We start from the raw sequence: 25,342 nt of genomic DNA on the forward strand, positions 1-25,342 counted from the left end.
ACAGATACATAATCACTGTCAGAGATGATTATGGTCATGTGACCAATCATAATCAGTTTGTTATGCATTTGCAAAATGGTTTTCAAAAACCTATGTTGAGAGAGAAGTTAAGAAGTCAGTTTCTTGAAAACCAGTTTGAGAACATAACAAATTGAAGTTATGATTATCAATATGCTCACAATTATTTGTAGTTACTTGGAGCTTCCCATTAAGATAAAGGTTCCTGCTTCCTCCTTCTCCAACTCTATGTCTGATTCCTTCCTGCTAAGTTGCTTGCTAACATGTCTGTATTTTGGGGGGTTTGATTATGCTGAAGTGGTATGTGCTGCTAGAGCAAGTTTAATGTTTCTAAAGAGGCAAAGCTACATTTGAAGTAGTAATATGGATTGCAAGTGTTTTCTGTGCTATTTAGAGAAGAAAGTAGTGAAGGACACTGAAGAACTATATGTTTGTCTTTTCGGCTTTTCAAAGTTAGGAGTCGCCACAGCAGAACTCCGGTCTGCTAATGACTGGCAGTAGATTTTTATGGTGCCAAGTTGCCAGCCCAACACCCAACCTTCGGCAAAGGCACACCCATTCACGCATGTCTTCCGCAGGCCACTCGACCACAGGGAGGACATGCAGACTCCATACAGAAGGTACTCCAGCCAAGAATCGAACAGGAGAACCTCTTGCTGTGAGGCAACAATGCTACCACTGTACCACCACGGCTCTACTATGCTGAATGCATTCTCTTCTCACCTTTCACCACTGGTATGATAGGATTTTTTTTAAATGTTTTTATTTGCATTCATTTCTGTGAGTGTGCAATCACTTCTGAAGCATGTTATTATCAGGTTCTTATGTATGAAATCACACAAAACGAGCCAGCACAAGGTGGATGGCAAGCAGAAAAATATCTTTTATTGTGGCAAAATAAAATAAAGCATTGAAAACCAGTTTCGGCCTCACAATAGCCTTCTTCAGTGCAAAAAGAAAATGTTTGAAAAATGGTGCATTCTCATGTGCCTTATATATTGAAACCTTAAAGGTATATACACAAAAAAACCTGAAAGTATAAAATCATAATAGACAAATGCTAAAAAATGTATATAAAAAAAAAAATATATATATATATATACACACACACACACACATATATATATATATATATATATATATATATATATATATATATATATTAGATAACATACATATCTCTCTTAGGAATCATGTGTCAAAATAAACATAACAAATTCATGTATAATCTCAATCAAATGAATCAATTATACAGCCAGCATGAATGCCTATCAAATAAATTTTAGCATTCATTTAGACCAGGTTTAAACAAAGCACCCAACCTGGTAATCCATAAAGATTCCATTTATTAAGCTTTTCACGCCAGCCAGCTTTAGATATCCTAGGTAACTGAATTTTGTCAATAATGACAAATTGGAATTGTGCCGTTTTATGTATTAAAGTGTGTTTGTATAAAGCATTGGCTAATTTCTTTGTTCTAATGGCACTAAGGTGTTCACTGATATGGAATCTCAGTGGTCTAGATGTTTGGCCTACATAAAATGAAAAGCATGTACAGGTGGCTAAATATACTACCCAATCTGTGCTGCAATCACCAAACACCCTGATCTGAAATATTCGCAAGGTGTTGGAACTGCTGAATTCTTTACTTTTAGCCATATATCTGCATGCACTGCAGTGACCACAAGGGAATGAACCAATTAGTGGATCACCAAACAAAGTAGTTTGTACAGATGTAGTTGGATGAAGTTTTTTATAGTATGTCAGATGTGAATTAATTGTCCGTCCTTTACGATATAAAAATGCACATTTTTCTGGTAGGATATCATACAAAAAATCATGTGCCCATAATATACCCCAATGATTATTGACTATATCCCTAAACCAAGATGTATTGCTTCCAAAAGTAGTTGTAAATCTGATGGTTTGGTTTCTGGAAATATTAGAGGCACCTTGTTCATTTTTGTATTTTAAGAGCTCCGACAGAGGCATCTGTTTAACCTCATTGATAGCTTGAGGAATACAAGATTTGTTATATCCTCTATATGTGAATCTGTCACAAAGATCCTGTTGACATTCTTCATTGGATTTGACCGATGAGCAGATACGTTTAGTACGTATGAATTGGGATTTGGGGATGTTGTTGATGATGTGACGGGAATGGTTACTAGAGGCATGTAAAAGAGTGTTGTATTGCGGAAATTTTCTGTGCACTGTTGTGGCCAGAGTATGATGCATTTGTCGAGTTATCATAACATCCAGAAAAACAATCTCTTGGTATTTCATATCCAAAGTAAAGTGAATACCCCATGGATTATTATTCAGGTATTTGACAAACTCCTGAGCCAAAAGAAAATCTCCTCGCCACACCATCCAACAATCATCTAGATATCTCTTCCAGATATCCAATTCAGACAAATATTTATTATTACAAGTGTTATATATATATATATATATATATATATATATATATATATATATATATATATATATCTGCTCAAAAAAACCCATGAAGAGGTCTGCATAAATTGGGGCAAAAGACGCCCCCATGGCCGTCCCCCTTGTTTGCCAATATGGCTGACCCTCAAAGAAAAACACATTTTTAGTTAATACGTATTCAACCATTTTGATTAGAAAGTTGTTAAATCCTGTATTATAAAGCTGAGATTGATCTAACCAAAATGCTATGGCTGAGATGCCAGCCTCATGTGGAATACTAGTGTAAAGGGAGGTAACATCCATAGTGCAAAGCCACCAATCCAATTCCAACTGAGTATCCTGGATGATATTTAGAAATTCAGTAGTATCTTTGAGTCGGGACCGGACCGATGACAATAAAGGTTTAAGATAATGGGTCAGAAATGCAGATAATGGCTCCGTAAGGGAGCCTTTGCCTGAAACAATAGGTCGACCAGGAGGACAAATAGGATCCTTATGTATCTTAGGTAGCAAATAAAGATACTGAGGAATGGGATCCGACACCTTTAATTGTTGGCACGTATGTTGATCAATCACCCCCTCTTCTGTGGCCATATTCAGGAAACCATCAATAAGTGTTTTAAAATTAGGTGTGGGGTCACTACCATGTGCATATAGAATCTAGCATCAGACAGCTGTTTATAAGCTTCTGTGATATACAAGACCCGATCCATGACCACAATTCCTCCCCCTTTGTCAGCTGGAAAAATTACAATATCATGATTGGAACTGAGTTCCTGAAGCCCTTGTTGTTCCGATAAAGTGAGATTGTGTTTGATATGTTGATAACCAGAGGAAAAATGTAAATCTTTGATCACACATTCCCTGAATATGGCCACATGTTTGTCCATAGGTGGTTGGAAATTGGACTTCCCAAAATGAAAACCAGAGGAACTTTGAGAGCAGTCTTGATCTGCAAAAAATATTTTTAAATTAATCAAACGACAAAAATCATTTACTTCATTCACAAGTGTGTGTTCAGAAACAAAGGAGGAAGGCACAAAATTTAGACCCTTGTTAAGAACTTTATTTTGTACAGGTGACAGTTCAAGAGAGGATATATTATGCACATTGTTAGTCATTTCACTATCTTCTGTAACAACTGTTGTAGATTGCATGCCCCGTCTTCTGTGTTTCCTGCCCCCCCCTGCGTGTTCTAGTTCTAAAGGGTCCAGTAAGGGTTTACACTTAGCCACTGGGGACCCCTGGTTGGAGGGGCATTCAAAATCTGTGACCGAGGAAGTGTCCTCGTCCGTGACACTACTGGTGGAATAAGTGTTTTTCTTCAATATTGATCTAGGCCTCTTTTTCTTATTCACTCTACTACCTGAGTCATAGAATCTTACATTTCTCTGTGCAACAAAGGGTTTGCCTTTCTCATAGTCCGTCAAATCACGCTGGAACTTTTGTGTTTTCTTTTTTTACCAATTGTGCTTCCACTCGACCACAGGAAGGACATGCAGACTCCACACAGAAGGTACTCCAGCCAAGAATCGAACAGGAGAACCTCTTGCTGTGAGGCAACAATGCTACCACTGTACCACCACGGCTCTACTATGTTGAATGCATTCTCTTCTCACCTTTCACCACTGGTATAACAGGATTTTTTTTAAATGTTTTTATTTGCATTCATTTCTGTGAGTGTGCAATCACTTCTGAAGCATGTTATTATCAGGTTCTTATGTATGAACCACACTATAACAAACATAGTTGATTATAATCAGGTCATTGATCATGATCAATTTGGTTATGTGTTTGAGAAATGGATTCCAATAAATTCACTTCAACAGTGAAAATGTGACATTTTTTAATAATACATTGTGTGTTTTACCTTCTCCTAATCTATTACCAGTTTCAAAATACAGGAGTGTGAACTGTCTAATGGTTTTAAAAACTGAAACATATTTTGTGTCACTGCACAAGTGGCAGCCAGAAGATAAGTAAACTGCTACTCAGCCAACAGTTGCCAACAGTTTTAAAAGCTGTTAGGCACTTTACTGTACCACACTTTCATTTTTTGGAAGTGTGATGTGTGTTATAGCTTTCAAATATATAAGGTATTTTTGTACACAGTTCTGTGATAACTCCCATCTGTTGGCAGTATGCGGCTCAGTACTAACAAGGATCATGTGTAAAACTGGCTATAAACAAGCTTGTTACAGCCTGGATCTTACATATAAATCCAGGTATAACAATGCTATTTTCTCCCAGTTTTGAAGTATAATCAACCCACTCTGTGTATGACAACACTCTTACTTACTTATTTTGAACTTAAATAAGGATGCCCCATATTTTAGAAATTTACTCTTCATACTGACTTTAACCTATTCAGGATCACAGAAGACATGGAGTCTATCCCAGAAATCACAGGGTATAAGGCAACATAAAGACACTAGAACACAGATGTAATATGATACCTTTTATTGGACCAAGACATGTTTTGCAATTAGTTGAACTTTCCAGCTGATATAAGCCCTTTATCGAGAGTTATTACGTTACTGATATTAGGGTACAAGGGAAAAAAATAATGCTGGATTAAATTCAAGTCCATTACAGGATTCAGAGTTACATACACACACACACACACACACACACACACACACACACACACACACACACACACACACACACACACACCACTGCATACAAGCCACGATTATACCTATAAACAATTTGGAAGTGAGACGCTACACCTTTGGTACATCTTTATAATGTGGAAAGAAACCAGGGCACCCAGCAAAAACCTGCATGGACACAAGAACATATAGGTTCAAGACTGTAGCCAGGACATTTGGAACTAAATGCCAGCTTCCACACTGTAGCCCCCTCCCTTCCCTTACAAATGTAGCCCCCAACCTCAGAAACTGAGGGCTTAAGCAAAAAAAAAAAAAAAAAAAAAAGGAAACAAATTTTCTTTGAGGTATTGTGAAAAAGATTCCATATAACAAATTATATAACAATTTAGCATGTCTTATTGCACAAAATTAATAATTACATTTTTATATACTGTGAATTACATAATGTGCCTGGCTACATCCATGCACAGATTCCCACAAAAGGAACTCCAAACAGGAACTGAACCACACAAAAAATACAATGCGAGGCAGTACCAGTAACTACTGCATCACTGTGCTACCCTATTAGATTTAATGTCTGAAAATTTATACAAGGACCAGTTTGTCACATTCTTCTTCTTCGGAAAGATGCAAAAAATAAATTCCAAAATCAGAATGTAGTTAAAAAGCACTGTAATTTCAGTCTAACAAAGCAACTCCTGAGCACTTGGAGGTCTGGAGGGCATACACCTAGAGTTACTATGATTAATCATCTCTCTCTCCAAGATGGACACCAATCATTGTATCTAAAACATTTAACAATGTGAGTCATCACACACACAAAACAATGCTATAAATAAGTTGCACTACAATCTATAAAAATAATTTTTGCAGTACGCAAGCCCCCTGAAGCCCACAATATGTGGGCTCTGGACCCACACCCTTGATCTCTATATATGCTAAATCAGAGTTTGCACAAACTTGGAGTAAACGGAAAAGGTTTAAATCAAAAATAAAACCCAACATTTCCATCTTCTCCATTTCCTATAAATGAAAAGCAAAGCCCAGCATTCATGATAAAAGTAATTTCTAACAGTGAAATGTCAACATCATGTTTTCCTTCACTGGAGATATTTTGTGAGTCAATTAAAAGGCAAACAATAAACACTATTGTTCCCATGCCTTACTATCTGCCACACTGCCCCTTGCTTGTATTGTGAAAAGGGAGCTGTGAGTTTCAAAAAAAAGGAGATTAATGGAATTCCTTGAGCACTATTTGCATTCAATGGATTGAGATGCCAGGTGTCCATTCTAGACATGTGGTAGCAGAAGCCAAGAACTAAGTATGTCAGACCTGAAAGTAGGAGACAAAAACAGGAAGTATTAGCACAATAAGTGCTACAGCTTGTAGGCTGTCACACTTTTATAACTGCAAGCACCTCTTTTTAGGCAAAACTTTGAAAAAAATATTTTGATGACAATATAACAAAGTGGCTTGCTATTTATGTTGCCTTAACATATGACTACAACATCAGGACTACAGCCAGTTTTCATCTCTACTGCCATGACAAGGCAAGCAGTCAATGAAAACAAGTAAACATTAAGGGATTTGGTTTTCATTAGGTACTGGGAGCATCTCTACTGCCCTGGCAAGGCAAACAATCAGTGAAAAAGCATTAAGGTTCCAGGAAAGAAGACCAGCATAAATCAGTTGTATTAAGGAGTAACAAGACTACATGATACTTACTTCGGGAAGTTCATAAATTTGGTTTCTAGACAAATAAAGCTTCCTAAGATTAGTCAGAAGACCAATACTTCTAGGCAATACTGTGAGTTGATTGTTGGTCATATGAAGTTCAGTTAGTCTAGTTAACAAACAAATCTCATCAGGAACACTTTCCAAATAATTATTGTTCACACTCAAGTGTGCAAGGTTCTTTAACCTAAAAAGGAAAAATAAACAGCTGAAATTTGTATTACATTCTAGGCCTTCAGTCAACTTATCTCACCCACATTAATATATACATTTTATTTTCCAGTTAATTCTTGTGAATTGTATTTAGAGTACCTTTGCTTTGAAATAAGAAATTCATTAGCATTGCCATCTGAAAGGTATGTTTTCACAAAATTTTCACTTTTTATGGCTTTATAGTACTTTTTAAGCACCACACAGTTAAGAAAATCATTAACCAGAGATTATAAGAATACTGCAGTATATAGTATTTCTTATACTGCATACGTTTGTACTAAATTTAAATAACTGGTATGCATATTTGTGATTGTCTCTGTAAGTATAATTGTATATGCATATACATATACACACACACACACACACACACACACATATATATATATATATATATATATATATATATATATATATATATATATATATATCTATACAGTGAATATAAAGTTTACACACCACTGCTAAAATGCCAGGTTTTTGTGATATAAAAAAATGGGACCACAATAAACCATTTAAAAATTTTGCCACCTTTAATATGACCTACAACCTGTACAATTCAATTGAAAAACAAACAAATCTATTATGGGAAAAATATAAAAAATAAAAAAAATGTACAATAAGCTGGTTGCATAAGTGTGCACACCCTTAAAAACGAAGTTATGTACTTACCATAACGTTCCATGTGAGATGTTCATCTCGCCTTCATTCTTTACTGATGGGTTCGGAGCCGATCCCTCAGCTCTGATACGGCCAATTGCAAAGCTCAAAGTCTTCAAATAGCTCGAGGCCAAATCCCTATCCCATGACGCACCTGGAATTACCTCAGATCTTGTTTGCTGTGTATAACAATACCATATATTATTCTTTCACTCCCAAGAGAAAGGAATAGAAGGATTGAGTATCCAGGATAGATCCAGCATCTCGGTCATCTATCAGCCTGGGAGGGACATAAGAATGAAGGCAAGATGAACAACTCACATGGAACGTTATGGTAAGTACATAATTTCTTTATGTGAAGTTGTAGAATCTCGCCGTTCATTCTTTACTGATGGGTAGTGTCCCAAGCACCATCAATCTCGGGTGGCTCACAGGAGTATATTTCTCAGGACTGTGGATCCAAAGGAGGCCCTGTCCCTGGAGGCCTTATGAACTTTGTAATGAGTGATAAAGGTATGAGGTTTTGACCAAGTGGCTGCTGCACAAATGTTATCAATGGGAAGTCTGGCAGAAAAGGCAGATGATGTAGAAACTGCTATGGTTGAGTGACCTTTAATCTTATGTTGCAAAGACATATTTGCAACTGAATAGGCAAAGGTGATACAATCAGATAAACATTTAGACAGAGTTGTTTTAGCCACTGGTCTCCCCTTCCTGGAGTCTGAAAATTAAACAAAAAGCTGGTCTGATTTTCTGAAATCTTTTGTTCTATCCAAATAAAATCTGAGCTGTCTGTGAACATCAAGTTTGTGCAGCATATACTCTAAATTGTTAGAATGATTGGGGAAGAAGACTGGCAATCAGTAACTTGGTTGAGATTGGTTTCAGTGCATACTTTGGGCAAGAATTAGGGATTTATTATAAGTGATACTCTGTCAGCATGGAAAATCAAATAGGGAGGCTTGATGGATAAAGCCTGAAGCTCTGACACTCTGCGGGCAGAAGTAATAGCTACCAGAATAAAGGTCTTCCAAGACAAAAATTTGAGATCACAAGATAAAGCTGGTTCAAATGGCGGAAGAATTATGCAGGAAGCATAAAATTTAGATTTCATGGAGAATAGGGAGATTTCACAGGTGGTCTAATATGAAAAAGTCCCTTTGAGAAAGGCTTTGGATAACTTGTGAGACATGATATTCAACCCTTCAAATCCAAGATGAAGATTAGAAATAGCAGCCAATTGAACCCAAACTGTTGTTGCTGCAGCTCCTTTGTTAAAAATCATAGTCAAGATCTCTAAAATGGGGGCCATAGGGGCTTGGTAAGGATCAATATTATTTTTAGAGGCCCATATAGAAAATTTTTTCCATTTGCTAAGATATAGCTTCCTAGCAGCAGATTTATGAGAAGACAAAAGGATCTGTTTTGTCTCATTGGAAAGGTTATGGAACCTGGCTATGATGGGAAATGGAGCAGCCAAGCTGTCAGCATCAGGGACTGCAGAGAGGGATGAAGATCCCCTGATGGGTTAGTCAGAAGGTCTGGAACTGGGTCCAAAATCCAAGGATCCTCCAAAAGATGAAGTTGAAGGAAGGGGAACCAAATCTGATGAGGCCAATGAGGGGCTATTAGAATGATGGTCCTTCCCAGGGTTTTTGCTTTCTGTAGAACCTTGGGTATCAATGGGATTGGTGGAAATGCATTGAAGAGACCTGGAGGCCAATCATGAACGAGTGCGTCCCTTGGGGCTTCTCCCAGAGGGGGAATTAGGGCAAAGTAGCTTTTGCATTTCATGTTCATGTGACTGGCAAAAAGGTCGCAGCAAGGCTGGCCCCATCGGCGGAATATCCTGTCTGCTATTTTTCTTGATGGACCACTAGTGGGGCAACAAGATTGCCCTGCTCAGTTTGTCTGCTATCACATTGGATCTCCTCGGGATGTGCATTGCCAACAGAAAGCACTGGATGGAAACAGCCCACTGCCAAACTCTGAGAGCCTCGTGACAAAGAGGGTAAGACCTGGTTCCTCCTTGTTTGTTCAAATAGCAGACCACCGACATATTGTCTGTCTTAATCGCAATCGTACCCAAAGGAAGAGAGTCCTGAAAGTACTGCAATGCCAAAGGTACTACTCTCATCTCCAGGACATTGATATGCAGATGTGTCTCTTGATTGGTCCATGTGCCTTGGGCAGTCTTTCCCTAAAAATGCCCCTCCACCCTATCAGGGAAGCATCCGTGGTCACTGTGGCTGCTGGAGGGGGTAGCACAAATGGGCATCCTATCATGACATGAAGTAAGGTTAACCACCACTGAAGGTCTTTTTTGCAAGAATTTGTGATCATTATAGTGTGAGTCATGGGAAGCTCTTGGTAAGACCATTGAGTGAACAACAGCCATTGTAGTATCCGCCTGTGAATATGAGCTAGTGGTATGGCTAGAATTGTTGCTGCCATCATGCCTAATAATTCCTGAACTTCCGATGCTGGTGCTCTGTCTTTTGATATCAGGATGCTGACATGTTGACGAAGAACAGAGACTCTATTGGAACCCTTAGTGTGGTGGTGGTGGTGGTGTCCAACTCTGCCTCGATAAAAACGATATGCTGCGATGGCGACAAGGCAGATTTTTCTGAGTTGATTGCAATGCCCAGATGACTGCAGAGTAACAGAGTGGACTCTGTAGCCTGAATGAGTTGATGCCTGGTGGTGGTGGTAAGGAGCCAATCATCTAGGTATGGAAACACTTGGAATCCTAGATGCCTCAGGTGAGCCGTGACCACTGCCATGCATTTGGTGAACACTCTGGGGGCTGTAGTGAGACCAAAGGGCAGGGCTTGAAACTGGTAATGATTGGCTCCCAGCCAAAAGCGCAGGTGATCCCTGGATGGTCTGGCCATTTTTATGTGATAGTATGCATCCATGAGATCTATCGAGCATATCCAACTGTCTTTCCCTAAGAAGGGAAGTATAGACTGAAGTGTGATCATCTGAAACTTCTCTTTCTTTACGTATTGGTTCAGTCTGTTGATGTCCAATACGGGTCTCCCGTCCCCGTCTTCTTTGGAACCAAAGAGAATCTTGAGTAAGTTCCGGATCCTGTCTGGTCTGCTGGGAGTGGTTGGATGACTCTTTTCCTTAGCAACGTTTGGACCTCTATTGTTGCCTGATCCCTGTAACTGGGTCGTACATCCGGGATTTTTCTTATGATTGGGGGGGTTGTGGTGAATGGAATGAAGTACACTGGAAATGATACTTTGAACCCAGCTTTCTTTTGTTATTTTGAGCCAGGCGTCTGGGTACAAAGATAAGCGACCCCCGACTGCCTACAGAGCACGACAGTCAGGCCTCCTCTCAGGAGCACTGGTAGGGCTTCCCAGAGAAGTGATCTCTGTTGCCCTGGTGTTGTGGACCCCCTCCCTCTGCCGTGAGGGCAGCTCCTTCCATTATTGCCCCCTCCTCTGCCCCTGGATGGGGGTTCACCATCTGTGTCCAGAAAGGCTCCTTGGGCTTTTCGGAACCGCAACCCACCCTTTGACCTTTAGGGTAAGGTTGGGTAGGGGTGGAAAAATTGACCCCGACAGCAGACAGAGTCTTTCCATCCTGTTCACACCTGGTTAAGGTTTCCTTCACTTTAGGCCTGAAAAGGGACGAGCCATCAAATGGAGTGTTCATGAAGGATGACTTGAAGGGCTCAGCGAAGGAACACAAGCGCATCCAGGAATGTCTCCTAAGAGCAACTCCTGTACCCGCTGCTCTACTTGTTCCATCAGCTGCATAAGAGATGAGACGCATGGATTAGTTGACAATAGAATTTAGGGTAACAAGTTGGGCAGCAATGTTGTCGGAAGCTCCTGCAGCTGCTGTACCCTGAACAGTATCTCCTAACTCCTTAAGGAGATCTCTCTGTAACCTAGTAAAATGGGTTAACTAGTTCAGCGAACGGACAGCAAAGGTCGCTGAACTAAACATGCGCTTTCCATATCTATCCATAATCCTGGAGTCTCTGTTAGGAGGATGGACAGATGAGGACGTCTCAGACATCTCCTTTTTGGTGGCTACCACCACCACCATGGCATCAACCGGAACACCTTTTGTTAAAAATGTTTTGTCAAGTGGTGCAGAAATTAATTTATTAGGCCTCCTAGGGACAGGCTCCATAGTATCCGGAGACTCCCACGCCCTTCGTGAGACCAGCTGCATCAGCTCACTGAAGGGCGGAGACACCAAAGAGGTGGAGGGCTGAGACCCAAAAGCCTTCAGGAGAACTGACTCATCCTCAGTAGGGCTTTTGGACTGCCAGTCACCCCTCTGCTGAAGGATCTCAAGTATCTCAGCGAAGGAGATATCCTCAGAGGGGGACCGTTCTGCCTCATCTAAGTCAGTATCCGACATTAGAAACTCCTGTGGTGACTCTAGGTGTTTCCCCTTACACAATCTCTTCCTGGGAACCTCATCACTGGGAGCTTCTGGTGAGGTCTCGGAAGAGCAGGGGCCATCCAATGGGGCTTCCTGAGGTTCTGGGTTTCTACGCTTGGTCAAGACATGCAAGGCAGAAGCAGACACAGGCACTTTGGGGGAGGTGGAAGGCAGACCCGAGGTCAAGGATGCCCTAGGAGACATGACTCTTCTCATGGCATTGAAGGCAACTCTGCTCCAATACAAGGGAGACGGATCCGAAGAAACCATCGACATCCCCGGCACTAGGACAGTGGACTCCAAGTCCAAGGTAGGAGCCAAGCTCATATGAGCCGAGGCCCCGAGAGGCAAAGTCAGAACTGACAAGTCGGTCTGACTGTCCTCCCCAGACCCGACCAGACAGTGTCGGCTCCTGGAGTCCTCAATCGGCACCGAGGATGTCAGAGTACATGGGGCCGAAGACACTGGAGCAGGCGTCAGCTCAGAGGTTTCCACTAACATCAGGTCTGTCTCCTCCAGCTCCGAAGGACCAGCATAGCTCAGAGGAGGACTAGTTAGAGTCGGTGCAAGGGTCTTTGGCTCCAAAGCCATTTGGGTCAAAGCAGATAACATTTTTGCTAATGTCAGTACCAATAATAGCTTCTGTACCACATGATCAACATCCAGATCTGACAGGCACATAGATGATCGAGAGGAGCGTACCGAAGGTGGTACCTACTGGAGAAGTGGACTCTTTGGCGCTTTGGACACCGGTTCCAAGACTGGGGACTGACTCCAAAAGGTAAAGACTGTTGGCTCCGATGGCAGTGAAGCCGAAGTCGAAGACTTTTTCAATTTCTTCAAGTCCGATGTTTTAGAAGACTTTGATGACTTGCTGGATCCATCTTGGTCACTCAAAGCTTCCTGAAACGAAGCCTCTATTGATTAGTTTCCTCTTCCTTTCCTGCAGGACCCTTGAGGAGAAGGAATGACAAATGGAACAACTGTATTGCAAATGCAGAGCCCCTAGACAGTAAACACAATTAACGTGGCTGTCTGTAACAGACATCTTTTGTCCACACTTTGGGCACTTTTTGAAGCCAGACTTATCTTGCTTATCTTGGTCAGCCATAGTAATATTAGGAAAATTATTGTTGCCACAAAAAACTACAACAATAATTATTCACAGAAGCTTGAAATAAAGGCAGGCTAAATACACAATAGTAAATTTCCACACAAGCCTTAAACAAAAGCAGGCTAAATCACATACACACAGTAATACAAGTATAAATTCCAAGCGGACTATGTAAAAGGAAGGAGACAGCTGCTAAGAAACAACAACCTTATGTAAATTATGTAAGGTTTACTGTAAACTTCACAGTAATAAAGTGCTAAGTCTTATCTATAAAAAAGCAGAAGGCTAGACAGACCACACAGCAAATGACTATAACTATCTAATAAATTGTGACAAAAGGTCACACTGCAAGCTGTGAAACAAACAATAGCTTTATCTAAATTATCTAAGGTTTAGTGTACTAAGCCTTATCTATAAAAATGCAGAAGGCTAGACAGACCACACCAAGTAGAGAAACAACTATTAAACTAGGCCTAAAAGAGGCCAACTAGAAATTTATTAAAGCACACTAGATGGGAAGGGAAACATACTGAAAAGCTATAAGAGCTTTATCAACAATCCTAAACTATCTAACTATTCTAACTACCAAAATTTTTTAATAAGAAAGTAATGAAAAAAATAGCTTAACTGGCTCGAGCTAAATCAGAACCTCGGATCCGTTGCAGAGGCAAACTAGATCTGAGGTAATTCCAGGTGCATCATGGGATAGGAATTTGGCCTTGAGCTATTTGAAGACCTCAAGCTTTGCAATTAGCCGTATCGGAGAAGAGGAATCGGCTTCAAACCCATCAGTAAAGAATGAACGGCGTGATTGAACAACTTCACATCTAATACTTTGTTGAAGCACCTTTTGATTTAATTACATCATTCAGTCTTCTTGGGTACACACCTGTCATCAATTAAAGGCACTCTGATTAACCCCAGTTAAAGTTCAGCTGTCCTAGTAGGATTTTCCTGACATTTACACAGTTGTCTGCTACAGCAAAAGCCATGGTTTGCAGACAGCTTACAAAGCATCAAAGGGATCTCAATGTTGAAAGGTATCAGTCAGTAGAAGGGTACAAAAAAATTTCCACAGCATTGGATATGCCATGGAACACAGTGATGACAGTCATCAAAAAGTGGAGAAAATATGGGACAACAGTGAAGTTGCAAAGAACTGGACGTCCCACCAAAATTGATGATAAGACAAGACGAAAACTGGCAAGGTAGGCTGCCAAGAGACCTACAGCAACACTAATGGAGCTGCAGGGATTTCTGTCAAGTACTGGTTGTGTACTACATGTGACAACAATCTCCCATCTTCTCCATATGTCTGAACTATAGGGTAGGGTTGCAAGATGGAAGCCTTTTCTTACACAGAAAAACATCCAGGCCCGGCTAATATTTGCAAAAAAATACATCAAGTCCCCCAAAAGCATGTAGGAAAATGAGAAGTTATGTTCCTACCATAACGTTCCATGTTAGTTGTCTTCTCTCGCCTTCTTTCTTGCTGGATGGGTTCGGAGACGATCCTCGGCCACTTACTAAAGCTTGAGAGCTTATTTTACCGGCTCGAGGCAACCCTATATCCCATGATGCTAGGCAATAACTCCCCAGATCTCGTTTGGAAGCTGAAAAACCTAGCATAGGCCAATAAAACAAAATCCTCCAACTGGAAGGAGGAGGAAGAGGAATAAAAAACCTCCAAAGATAATTATTTACACTATATATATATATATATATATATATATATATATATATATATATATATACATATCCTAGGACACGTAGATAGTGAACAAAGGAATAAAAGGACCCTTCAAAGAAGGGAAGATCTTCTCAGTCTGTCCAGGCTAGGGGATGGTGGGTGGGATGCAAGAAAGAAGGCGAGAGAAGACAACTAACATGGAACGTTATGGTAGGTACATAACTTCTCAATGTTAAGTTGTCAATCTCGCCTTCATTCTTGCTGGATGGGACCGCATCCCTAGCACCTTCATCCTGGGTGGCTTATTGGAACAGACTCTTAAGAATGGTGGAACCAAATGTTGCTCTGTCCCTGGAGGCCATGTCCAATTTGTAATGCAAAACAAAGGTATGAGGAGAGGCCCATGTGGCTGCTGCACAGATAGTGTCTATTGGTAGTCTAGCTTGAAAAGCTGTAGATGTAGCTAGTGCTCTAGTTGAATGGGCTTTTGGCTTAGAAGATAATTCCCTGCCTCTGAGTTGATAAATAGATGTAATCACAGAAGACAGCCATCTAGATAGGGTTACCTTGGAAACAGGAAGGCCTTTCTTATTTTCTGCATACGATAAAAACAGTTGATCAGATTTCCTTATTTGTTTAGTTCTATCCAGATAGTACCGGAGCTGGCGGTGAACATCTAGATAATGTAGCTTTTGCTCCGCTCTATTAGTATAGTTTGGGAAAAAACTGGGAGAACAATTGATTGATTCAAATTTGTCTGCGAAGCCACCTTGGGTAAGAAGGATGGATTAGTCCTTAGAGAAACTCTGTCTTCGTGGAAGATTAAGTAGGGAGGATGAATGCAGAGGGCGTGAAACTCCGATACTCTCCTAGCAGAAGTAATGGCGACTAGGAAAAGTGTCTTCCATGAAAGAAATTTCAATGAACAGGAGACCTCAGGTTCAAAGGGGGGGAAAATTAAGGATGTTAAGACTAAATTAAGATCCCACTGAGGTGGAGGATCTTTGATTGGAGGCCTAAGTAAATATACACCTTTAAGGAAGGCTTTGCAAAGCTTATTGGACATGACATTGTGGTCCGATAAGCCTGTATGAAAATTCGATATGGCTGCCAACTGAACCTTTACTGTAGAGGCAGAAGACCCTGAATGAAAAATTTCGACTAGGAAGTCTAAGACCGAATGAATTGGGGCATTAAAAGGATCTATATTCCTTGCCTTTGCCCAGAAGGAGAAACGTTTCCATATACTAGTATAAATCTTTCTGGTGGAAGATTTAAGGGAAGCTACTATGATATCCCGGACGGGATTAGAAATCATAGGAAGCCTGGCTAAGGACGGAAGTGGAGCAACCAAGCAGTGAGGTTGAGAGAATGTAGGGATTGGTGCAGCTGCCCCGACTGATGGGTCAACAGATCTGGAGCTGGGTCCAGATGCCAAGGCTGCACCAAAAGATAATGATGTAGGAATGGAAACCATATCTGTTGAGGCCAATAAGGGACAATGAGAATCAACTTGGCTCTCAAGGCGGTTGCTTTCTGAATTACTTGTGGAATTAGAGGAAAAGGTGGAAATGCATAGAGAAGTCCCCGAGGCCAATCTTGGACTAGAGCGTCTCTGAGGGGATGGCCTGGAAGGGGGAAGAGGGTAAAGAAGTTGGGGCATTTACTGTTTTGGGATGTAGCAAAAAGATCACAGCAAGGAAGACCCCACTTCTGAAAAATCTCTTCCGCTACCGACTGTTTGACAGACCACTCGTGCGGCATGAGTATGGCTCTATTCAACCTGTCCGCTATGAAGTTGGACTTCCCGGGGATATGCGTTGTTATCAGAAACCACTGAGAGGAGATTGCCCACTGCCTCTCGACACAGGGGATAGGACTTGGTTCCGCCCTGCTTGTTGATGTACCACACTACGGACATATTGTCCGTTTGAATTGCAATAGTTCCTAGGGGAAGAGAGTCGTGGAGGGCTTGCAACGTTAAAAGCACTGTTCTCATCTCTAGGACATTTATGTGCAGGTGGCGCTCAAGAGGTTGCCAAGTGCCATGGACCATCCTGCCCTGAAAATGCCCCCCCCACGCGATCAGGGAGGCGTCCGATGTCACCGTGGCGACCGGGGGAGGAGGAACAAAGGGTCTGCCCTGATGGAATTGAGGGGACAATATCCACCAGGACAGATGACTTTTGCAAGTTTGAGTTATCATGATCTTGTGGTTCATGGGGAGTTGCTGAAAAGACCATTGGGCGAACAGCATCCACTGTAGAAGACGCATGTGAAAACGTGCAAGGGGAAGAAGTGTTATGGAGGCCGCCATAAGACCCAATACTTTCAGGACAAACCTGGCATGAATTTTGTCGCTCTGAAGAAGAATTTGGACATGGTTTTGAATATCTAAGACTCTTTGGTCTGTTAACTTTGCTGAAAGTTGTACGGTGTTCAAGTTGGCGCCTATAAAAGTAATAGACTGACAAGGCGACAAGGCAGACTTTTTGAAAATTATAGATTATTCCTAGCCCTCTGCAAATGTGAATGGTGTAAGCTGTGGCTTGGAGAAGTTGATGCCTGGTGGTGGCAGTGAGGAGCCAGTCATCTAGATATGGAAACACCTGGAATCCTTGCCGTCTCAGGTGAGCCATAACCTCTGCCATACATTTGGTGAACACTCTGGGGGCTGTAGTGAGACCAAAGGGCAGGGCTCTGAATTGGTAGTGACTGGACCCAGCCGAAAGCGGAGAAACCTTCTGGAGCGCCTGTGAATTTTGATGTGATAATACGCATCCTGAAGGTCCACGGAGCACATCCAATTATCCTTGCCCAGAAAGGGCAGAATGGACTGTAGCGTGACCATCCGGAATCTTGTTCTCTTTACAAACTTGTTCAGTTTGCTGAGATCTAATATTGGTGTCCAGTCCCCTGCCTTTTTCGGTACTAAAAAGAACCTTGAGTAGATTCCGGATCCTAGTTGGTCTGCTGGGACTGGCTGGATGGCTCTTTTTGCTAGCAGTTTTGATATTTCTAATACTGCTAGTTCCCTTAGACCGGGTGGAATGTCTGGAAGGGTTCCCTTTTGTTGAATTGGGGTTTGGATAAAGGGAATTTTGTAACCCTCGGATATGATCGACTGTATCCATTTGTCTTGAGTAAGGGAAAGCCAGGCTATTGGGTACAGCGACAATCTTCCCCTGACTGCCTCCGAAGGTGGACAATCGGGCAACATCTCAGGGATGCTGAAAGGGTTTGTCAGAGAGAGGCTCCCTGCTACCCTGGTTTTGCGGACCACCGCTGCCCCTAGGGCAGCGTCTGTTGTTGTTACCCCCTCTGTCTCTGGGGGTAAACTGACCTCTTGCGTCAGATGCGATTCCTTGAGATTTGCGGAACCACATTTTCCCACCCTTCTGACCCTTAGGGTATGGTCTTGAAGGGGTGGAGAAACTGACTCCTACGGCAGAAAGAGTCTTGCCATCTTGCTCGCATCTGGTCAAGGTGTCTTTCACTTGAGGTCTGAACAAAGCCGAACCATGAAAGGGGGAATTTGTGAAGGATGCCTTGAAAGGGTCCGCGAAATTACACAGCCGCATCCAGGCGTGACGCCTTAAGGCCACTCCTGTGCCTGCGGCCCTACTCGCTCCATCAGCTGCATATGAAATCAGACGCATGGAGGAGTTAACAATCGAGTTCAGGGTCCCAAGCTGTGAGTTTATTTTATCCTGGGACCCAGCAGCTGATGGATCCTGTAAGACTTCTCCCAACTCTTTGAGAATATCTCTCTGAAGGCGGGTGAAGTGACACAGGTAATTCAGTGACCGCATGGCAAAGGTCGCTGAAGAAAACATCCGCTTACCATACCTATCCATGGTCCTAGAATCCTTATTAGGAGGATGGACACGTACCGAAGGATCAGCTAGTTCCTTCTTGGTGGCTGCAGCCACCAGCATGGCATCCGCCGGTACACCTTTTGTCAGGAATTGCTTGTCGATTGGTGCTGTAATAAATTTAGATGGCCTCCGAGGGGTGGGTTCCACCGAATCCGGGGCCAACCACGCCTTCCAAGCCACTACTTCCATAAGGGGGTCGAAAGGCGGAGACACCCAGGAGGTGGAGGGTCGAGAACTGAACGCCTCCAGGTACACCAACTCGTCCTCGGAAGGATTAAGGGAAGACCAGTTCCCCCTCTGCTTCAGGATTTCCAGGATTTCTGAGAAAGAAACATCCTCAGAGGGGGACTTTGGGGATCCCTCCGACTCATCCAAGTCGATGTCAGATGTAAAAGACTCAGGGGAGTCCACATGCTTCCTCTTACATGTCCTCTTATGCGGAGGCTCCGCTGACAGGTCAGGAGAAGCCTCGGAAGAGGAAGAAATTTCCAGTGGGGAAACCTGAGGCGTTGGATCTCTGGGTCCGGGAGCAAGAGAGTGAGAAGAGACATCAGCAGGCACTGTAGTGGGAGGAGCTGATGGAGCTGACCGTTGACTAAGCCCTGGGGCTAGTACGCTCCTCATCACCTCGAAGCCTCCCCTATCAGAAAGGCCAGAGGGCCCCCGCTCCGAAGAGGTAGGAACCCCAGGCCGCACCGACAGGGAAGGCTCCGAGGCCGATGTTGGGGCCGAGCTCACCAGCGCCGATGCTCCGAGAGGGAGAACGGGGTCGGACAATGGTCCAACGCCACTCGCCCCCTCGGAGCCGATGAGAGAGATCAGGTGCCCAGATCCCTCCAATGAAGGTATCAAGGAGGAGATCGGAGTGGAAGACGAAGGAGCCGAAGGGGGAGGTATAGGCTCCAACACCGCAACAGTCACGGCTCCGAGGAGCTCCGGCTCCGAACTCTGTGGGAGAGTCGAAGGAGGAAAAATAGGTGTAGTCGAAATAGCCACCGTCTGATGAGACAGGCTAGAGATCAACTGGGCCAATGCCTGAGACTTTAATAGCCTACTTACCACTCTCTCAAAGTTGTGATCTGAAAGTCTGGACGACCGAGAAGATCGGCTCCGATGGCTCCGCTCCGAGAGCAGGGGAGATCTCGGAGCCGAATGGATGGACTCCAATGAAGGGGATCTTGACCTCTTCTTTGATGTAGCCAATGGAGCCGAAGACACGTCGGATCCGGCCGGAGCCGACAGTGCAAGCAAGGACTCAGAGGTATCAGCACCGAGTGGTGCCGAGACCGGAACTTGTGACTCAAGGGGATCGGCTCCAGCCGGAGCCGATCTAGGCACAGACAAGGAGCCAGCAGCCGAAGGCTTAGTACTTGGAGCCGACGGTTTTGCAGGCTTCGAGGGCCTCCCCGACGCAGACTTAGTTGGGGAGCCCTCTGGCTTTAACAAGCCCCTAAGTATCAGTTTGTTCCTGCGCTCCTGCAGGACTCTTGGACTGAATGCATGACATACTGAACAAGAGTCCTGCAGGTGCAGGGGTCCCAGGCAGTAAACACAAGAAGTGTGTGTCTGTCAGAGACATTTTCTGACAGCACGAGTCACACCTCTTAAAGCCTGAGACCTTAGCTTCTTTAGGTTCCTTCGTCATAACAGTGTCGAGGGTTACACAAAAGTAGCAGAAAAACACACACACACACACACACACTCCCGAAAATTATAATTTAACAATAAAATATTAATAGGGATACTGACACACCCAAACACTCCACAGGATCCCTAAGAAAAAACAGGAAAGGGGCAGGCTTAAGGCCTAACCTAAAAGACTGGAGGGGGAGGGATATAAGGGATAAAGTTAAGGGTAGTTAGTTAACTATTGAAAGAAATAACTAGATAGAATTTTTTTCTCAAAATAGGTGACTGAACACTCTATCTCTAAGACTTACCAGGAGCCGGTAAAAAAACGCACCTCGCAAGCGAAAGCGGCAAACGAGATCTGGGGAGTTATTGCCCAGCATCATGGGATATAGGGTTGCCTCGAGCCGGTAAAATAAGCTCTCGAGCTTTAGTAAGTGGCCGAGTCGGAGCCGAGGATCGGCTCCGAACCCATCCAGCAAGAATGACGGCGAGATTGACAACTTAAATAGAAGTTATGTTCTTACCATAACGTTCCATGTTAGTTGTCTTCTTCTCGCCTTCTTCTTGCTGGATGGGTTCGGAGCCGACCTCGCCCACCGCCACTCTAAAAGCTCGAGTTGGTTCCACCGCCGAGGCTCCCTATATCCCACAATGCTAGGCGTGAGTTACCTCAGATCTCGTTTGTAAGCTAGGCACTGCCTATAATAGTAGTAAAATAACTAGTAACAAAGTCCACCTCTATAAACAAGGGAGAAGGGTGACCTACATCCTGAACCAGGAAATATGCACATCAGAGCATATACCGAAAGTAAAGAGGTGGTAGAAAGAGAGGTCACAATCAAAACTCCTCTAGGTCTGTCCAGGCCAGGGGGAAGGAGGGTGGGACGCAAGAAGAAGGCGAGAAGAAGACAACTAACATGGAACGTTATGGTAAGAACATAACTTCTATATGTTAAGTTGTCTATCTCGCCTTCATTCTTGCTGGATGGGACCGCGTCCCTAGCACCTTGTCCCGGGTGGCCTAACGGAACAGACTCTTGAGAACAGTGGAACCAATGTTAGCCCTATGTCTAGAGGCTAAATCCAACTTATAATGAAAAATGAAAGTGTGAGGAGTAGCCCAAGTAGCCGCTGCACAAATGGTGTCAATAGGCAGTCTATCTTGGAATGCTATAGAAGTAGCCAAGGCTCTGGTAGAATGGGCTTTAGGTTTGCTAGGCAGCTTTTGGTGTCTAATTTCATACACAAGGGAAATCAGGGATGTTAGCCATCTGGATAATGATACCTTTGAAACTGAAAGTCCCTTTCTGCCTTCTGCATAAGAGACGAACAGCTGGTCAGATTTTCTGAATTGTTTTGTTCTATCCAAATAGTACCTTAACTGACGATGAACATCTAGACAATGTAATCTTTGTTCAGATCTGTTAGAATATTCTGGAAAAAACACCGGGAGGTCAATGCTTTGATTTAAGTCAGCCGTGGAGGCTATTTTAGGTAAAAAGGACGGGTTGGTTCGTAAGGATACTCTGTCCTTATGGAACAACAGATAAGGAGGTCGACAGCTGAGTGCATGAAGTTCTGAAACTCTTCTAGCTGAAGTAATAGCTACTAGAAAGAGAGTCTTCCATGATAGTAATTTTAAGGAACAGGAGGATGCAGGTTCGAAAGGGGAGAGAATTAAAGAACTGAGAACTAAATTTAGGTCCCAAGGAGGAGGAGGATTTCTTACGGAGGTCTGAGTAGAAAAACTCCCTTCAAAAAGGCTTTGCAAAGCTTGTGGGACATGATGGCAGAATCTGAAATGCCCACATGAAAGTTAGAAATAGCTGCCAATTGAACTTTAAGAGTAGAAGGAGATGAACCTGCATGGAAGAGTTCAGCTAGAAAATCAAGGACCATTTGGATGGAAGCAGTGAAAGGATCTATTTCCCTTCCTTGAGCCCAATAGGGGAAACGTTTCCACTTACTCAAATAAATCTTTCGAGTGGAAGATTTATGGGAAGCTATCAAAATATCTCGAACAGAGTGAGATATTTGAGGAAGCCTGGCTAAAGTTGGAATTGGAGGAACCAAGCAGTGAGGTTCAGAGAGGAAGGAGCGATGAAACTGACCCGACTGATGGATCAAAAGATCTGGAACTAGGTCCAGATGCCAAGGTCGCTCAACAGAAACTGATGTAGAAAGGGGAACCAAACCTGTCGAGGCCAGTAAGGAGCAATGAGGATCAAGGAGGCCTTCTGAGCGATAGCTTTCTGTATCACTTGAGAGATTAGTGGGAAGGGAGGAAATGCATACAGAAGTCCCGGGGCCAAACTTGGACTAGAGCGTCTCTGCTGGGTTGGCCTGGTAGCGGGAATAGGGTGAAATAATCTCTGCACTTGCTGTTTTGGGGAGTAGCAAAAAGATCGCAGCAAGGCTGACCCCACTTGAGAAAAATTTCTCTCACTACAGAGTCTTTCAGAGACCACTCGTGAGGCATGAGGATAGCTCTGCTCAACTTGTCCGCAATTTGATTGGACTTCCGGGATGTGCGTTGCTATCAGAAACCGCTGAGAAGAAATCGCCCATTGCCACAGTCTGAGTGCTTCGACACAGGGGTAGGACCTGGTTCCGCCTTGTTTGTTGATATACCACACTACAGACATATTGTCCGTCTGGATTGCTATCGTTCCCAAGGGAAGAGAGTCTTGAAGGGCTTGCAACGCTAAAAGCACTGCTCTCATCTCTAGAACATTTATGTGCAAGTGGCATTCGTCTGGTTGCCATGTGCCCTGGACAGTTCTGCCCTGATAATGCCCCCACCCGATCAGGGAGGCGTCCGTTGTCAGAGTAGCAACCGGAGGGGAAGGAACAAAGGGTCTTCCCAATAAGAGCTGAGGGGAAGACATCCACCACAGAAGATGATTTCTGCATGTTTGTGTGATTATAATGGTGTGAGACATTGGAAGTTGCTGGTACGACCATTGCGTGAAGAGCATCCATTGAAGGATTCTCATGTGGAACCTGGCTAATGGAAGCAGAGGTATGGCAGCCGCCATAATCCCCAACACTTTCAGAACTAACCTGGCTTTGATTCTGTTGCTGCTGAAGAGGAGCGAGACCATTTTGTGTATGTCTGTTAATCTCTGATCTGTTAATCTCGCAGACATGTTGATTGTGTCTAGATTTGCGCCTATGAAGGTAATAGTACGACAAGGCGACAAAACAGACTTTTCGAAATTTATTGAAATGCCTAACTTTCGACAAGTGCGAAAGGTGTAGTCCCTGGCCATTAGAAGAAGATGCTTGGTGGGAGCTGTAAGGAGCCAGTCGTCCAAATATGGAAACACCTGGAATCCTTGTCGTCTCAGGTGAGAAGCTACCACTGCCATGCATTTGGTAAACACCCGGGGGGCAGTGGTGAGACCAAAGGGCAGGGCCCTGAATTGAAAATGACTGGTTCCCAGCCTGAAGCGGAGAAATCTTCTGGAGCGTCTTTTCATTTTTATGTGATAGTACACATCCTGAAGATCTATAGAGCACATCCAGCTTCCCTTTCCCAAAAGGGGAAGGATGGACTGCAGCGTGACCATCCGAAATCTTGTTTTCTTGACTGACTTGTTCAAGATACTGAGATCCAAAATTGGTCTCCAGTCCCCTGTTTTCTTTGGAACTAAAAGAACCTGGAGTAGATTCGGATCCTTGCTGGTCTGCTGGAACTGGCTGAATTGCTCTTTTTGCAAGCAGCTTTGAAATTTCCAAAGCTGCAAGATCCCTTTGAGTGGGTGGAACATCTGGAAGGGATTTTTTTGATTGGTTTGGAATGCGAAAGAAGGGAATGGAATAACCCTCGGAAATGATGGACTGTACCCATTTGTCTTGAGTCAGGGATAGCCAGGCTTTTGGGTACAGTGACAATCTTCCCCCGACTGCCTCCGAAGGTAGGCAGTCGGGCAACACCTCAGGGATGCTGAAAGGGCTTATCAGAGAAGACTTCACGATTGCCCTGGTTCTGCGGACCCCCCCTGCCTCTAGGGCGACGTCTACCATTGTTGTTCCCCCCTCTGCCTCTGGCGGGGAACCGACTTTGTGCGTCAGGCGAAGTCCCTTGAGATTGTTTACGGAACCACATTTTCCCACTTTTCTGGCCTTTGGGGTAAGGCCTAGAAGGAGTAGAAAAACAGACTCCGACGGCAGAAAGAGTCTTGCCATCTGTCTCGCACCTAGTCAAGGTTTCTTTCACTTGAGGACCAAAAAGAGATGATCCATCAAACGGGGAATTAGTGAAAGACGTTTTAAAGGGGTCCGCAAAGTTGCATAACTGCATCCAGGCGTGTCTGCGTAAGGCCACACCTGTCCCTGCGGCCCTGCTCGCTCCATCAGCCGCATAAGAAAGGAGGCACATGGAGGAGTTAGCTATGGAGTTCAGGGTAGCCAGCTGAGTGTTCATCTTGTCCTGAAAACCCGCAGCTGTAGGATCCTTCAACATATCACTCGCTTCCTTGATCAAGTCCCTTTGAAGACGAGTAAAATGGCATAGGTAGTTCAGCGAACGCATTGCAAAGGTCGCTGACGAGAACATCCGCTTCCCATACCTGTCCATAGACATGGATTCCTTGTTAGGTGGATGGACAGGCACCGAAGGATCAGCTAGTTCCTTCTTGGTGGCAGCAGCTACCACCATAGCATCCACAGAAACACCTTTTGTGAGGAATTGCTTGTCAGTTGGTGCTGTTATAAATTTGGAGGGTCTCCTGGGGGTAGGGTCCACTGAATCAGGAGCCGTCCAGGCCTTCTTTGCAACCACCTGCATGAGGGGATCAAAGGGGGGGGACACCCAGGAGGTGGAAGGACGAGAGCCAAACGCCTCAAGGTACACAGATTCATCCTCCGAAGGGTTAAGGGCTGGCCAATTTCCCCTCTGTTTCAGGATCTCTAGAATGTCTGCGAAAGAGA

General features: G+C 43.6%; 1 protein-coding gene across 1 annotated transcript in view; it reads right to left on the bottom strand.

Annotated features, from left to right (window-relative positions):
* The window catches only part of LRRC69 (leucine rich repeat containing 69), a 902,784-nt gene that overhangs the window by 433,504 nt on the left and 443,938 nt on the right, over positions 1-25,342 (bottom strand). The window contains exon 4 of the mRNA XM_044065468.1: positions 6,799-6,994. Coding sequence (XP_043921403.1) covers positions 6,799-6,994 — 196 coding nt within the window. The remainder of the gene's footprint in view (positions 1-6,798; positions 6,995-25,342) is intronic.

The sequence above is a fragment of the Protopterus annectens genome, chromosome 3.part0 (assembly GCF_019279795.1).
Source record: "Protopterus annectens isolate FY-2018-M chromosome 3.part0, PAN1.0, whole genome shotgun sequence".
NCBI lineage: Eukaryota > Metazoa > Chordata > Ceratodontiformes > Protopteridae > Protopterus > Protopterus annectens.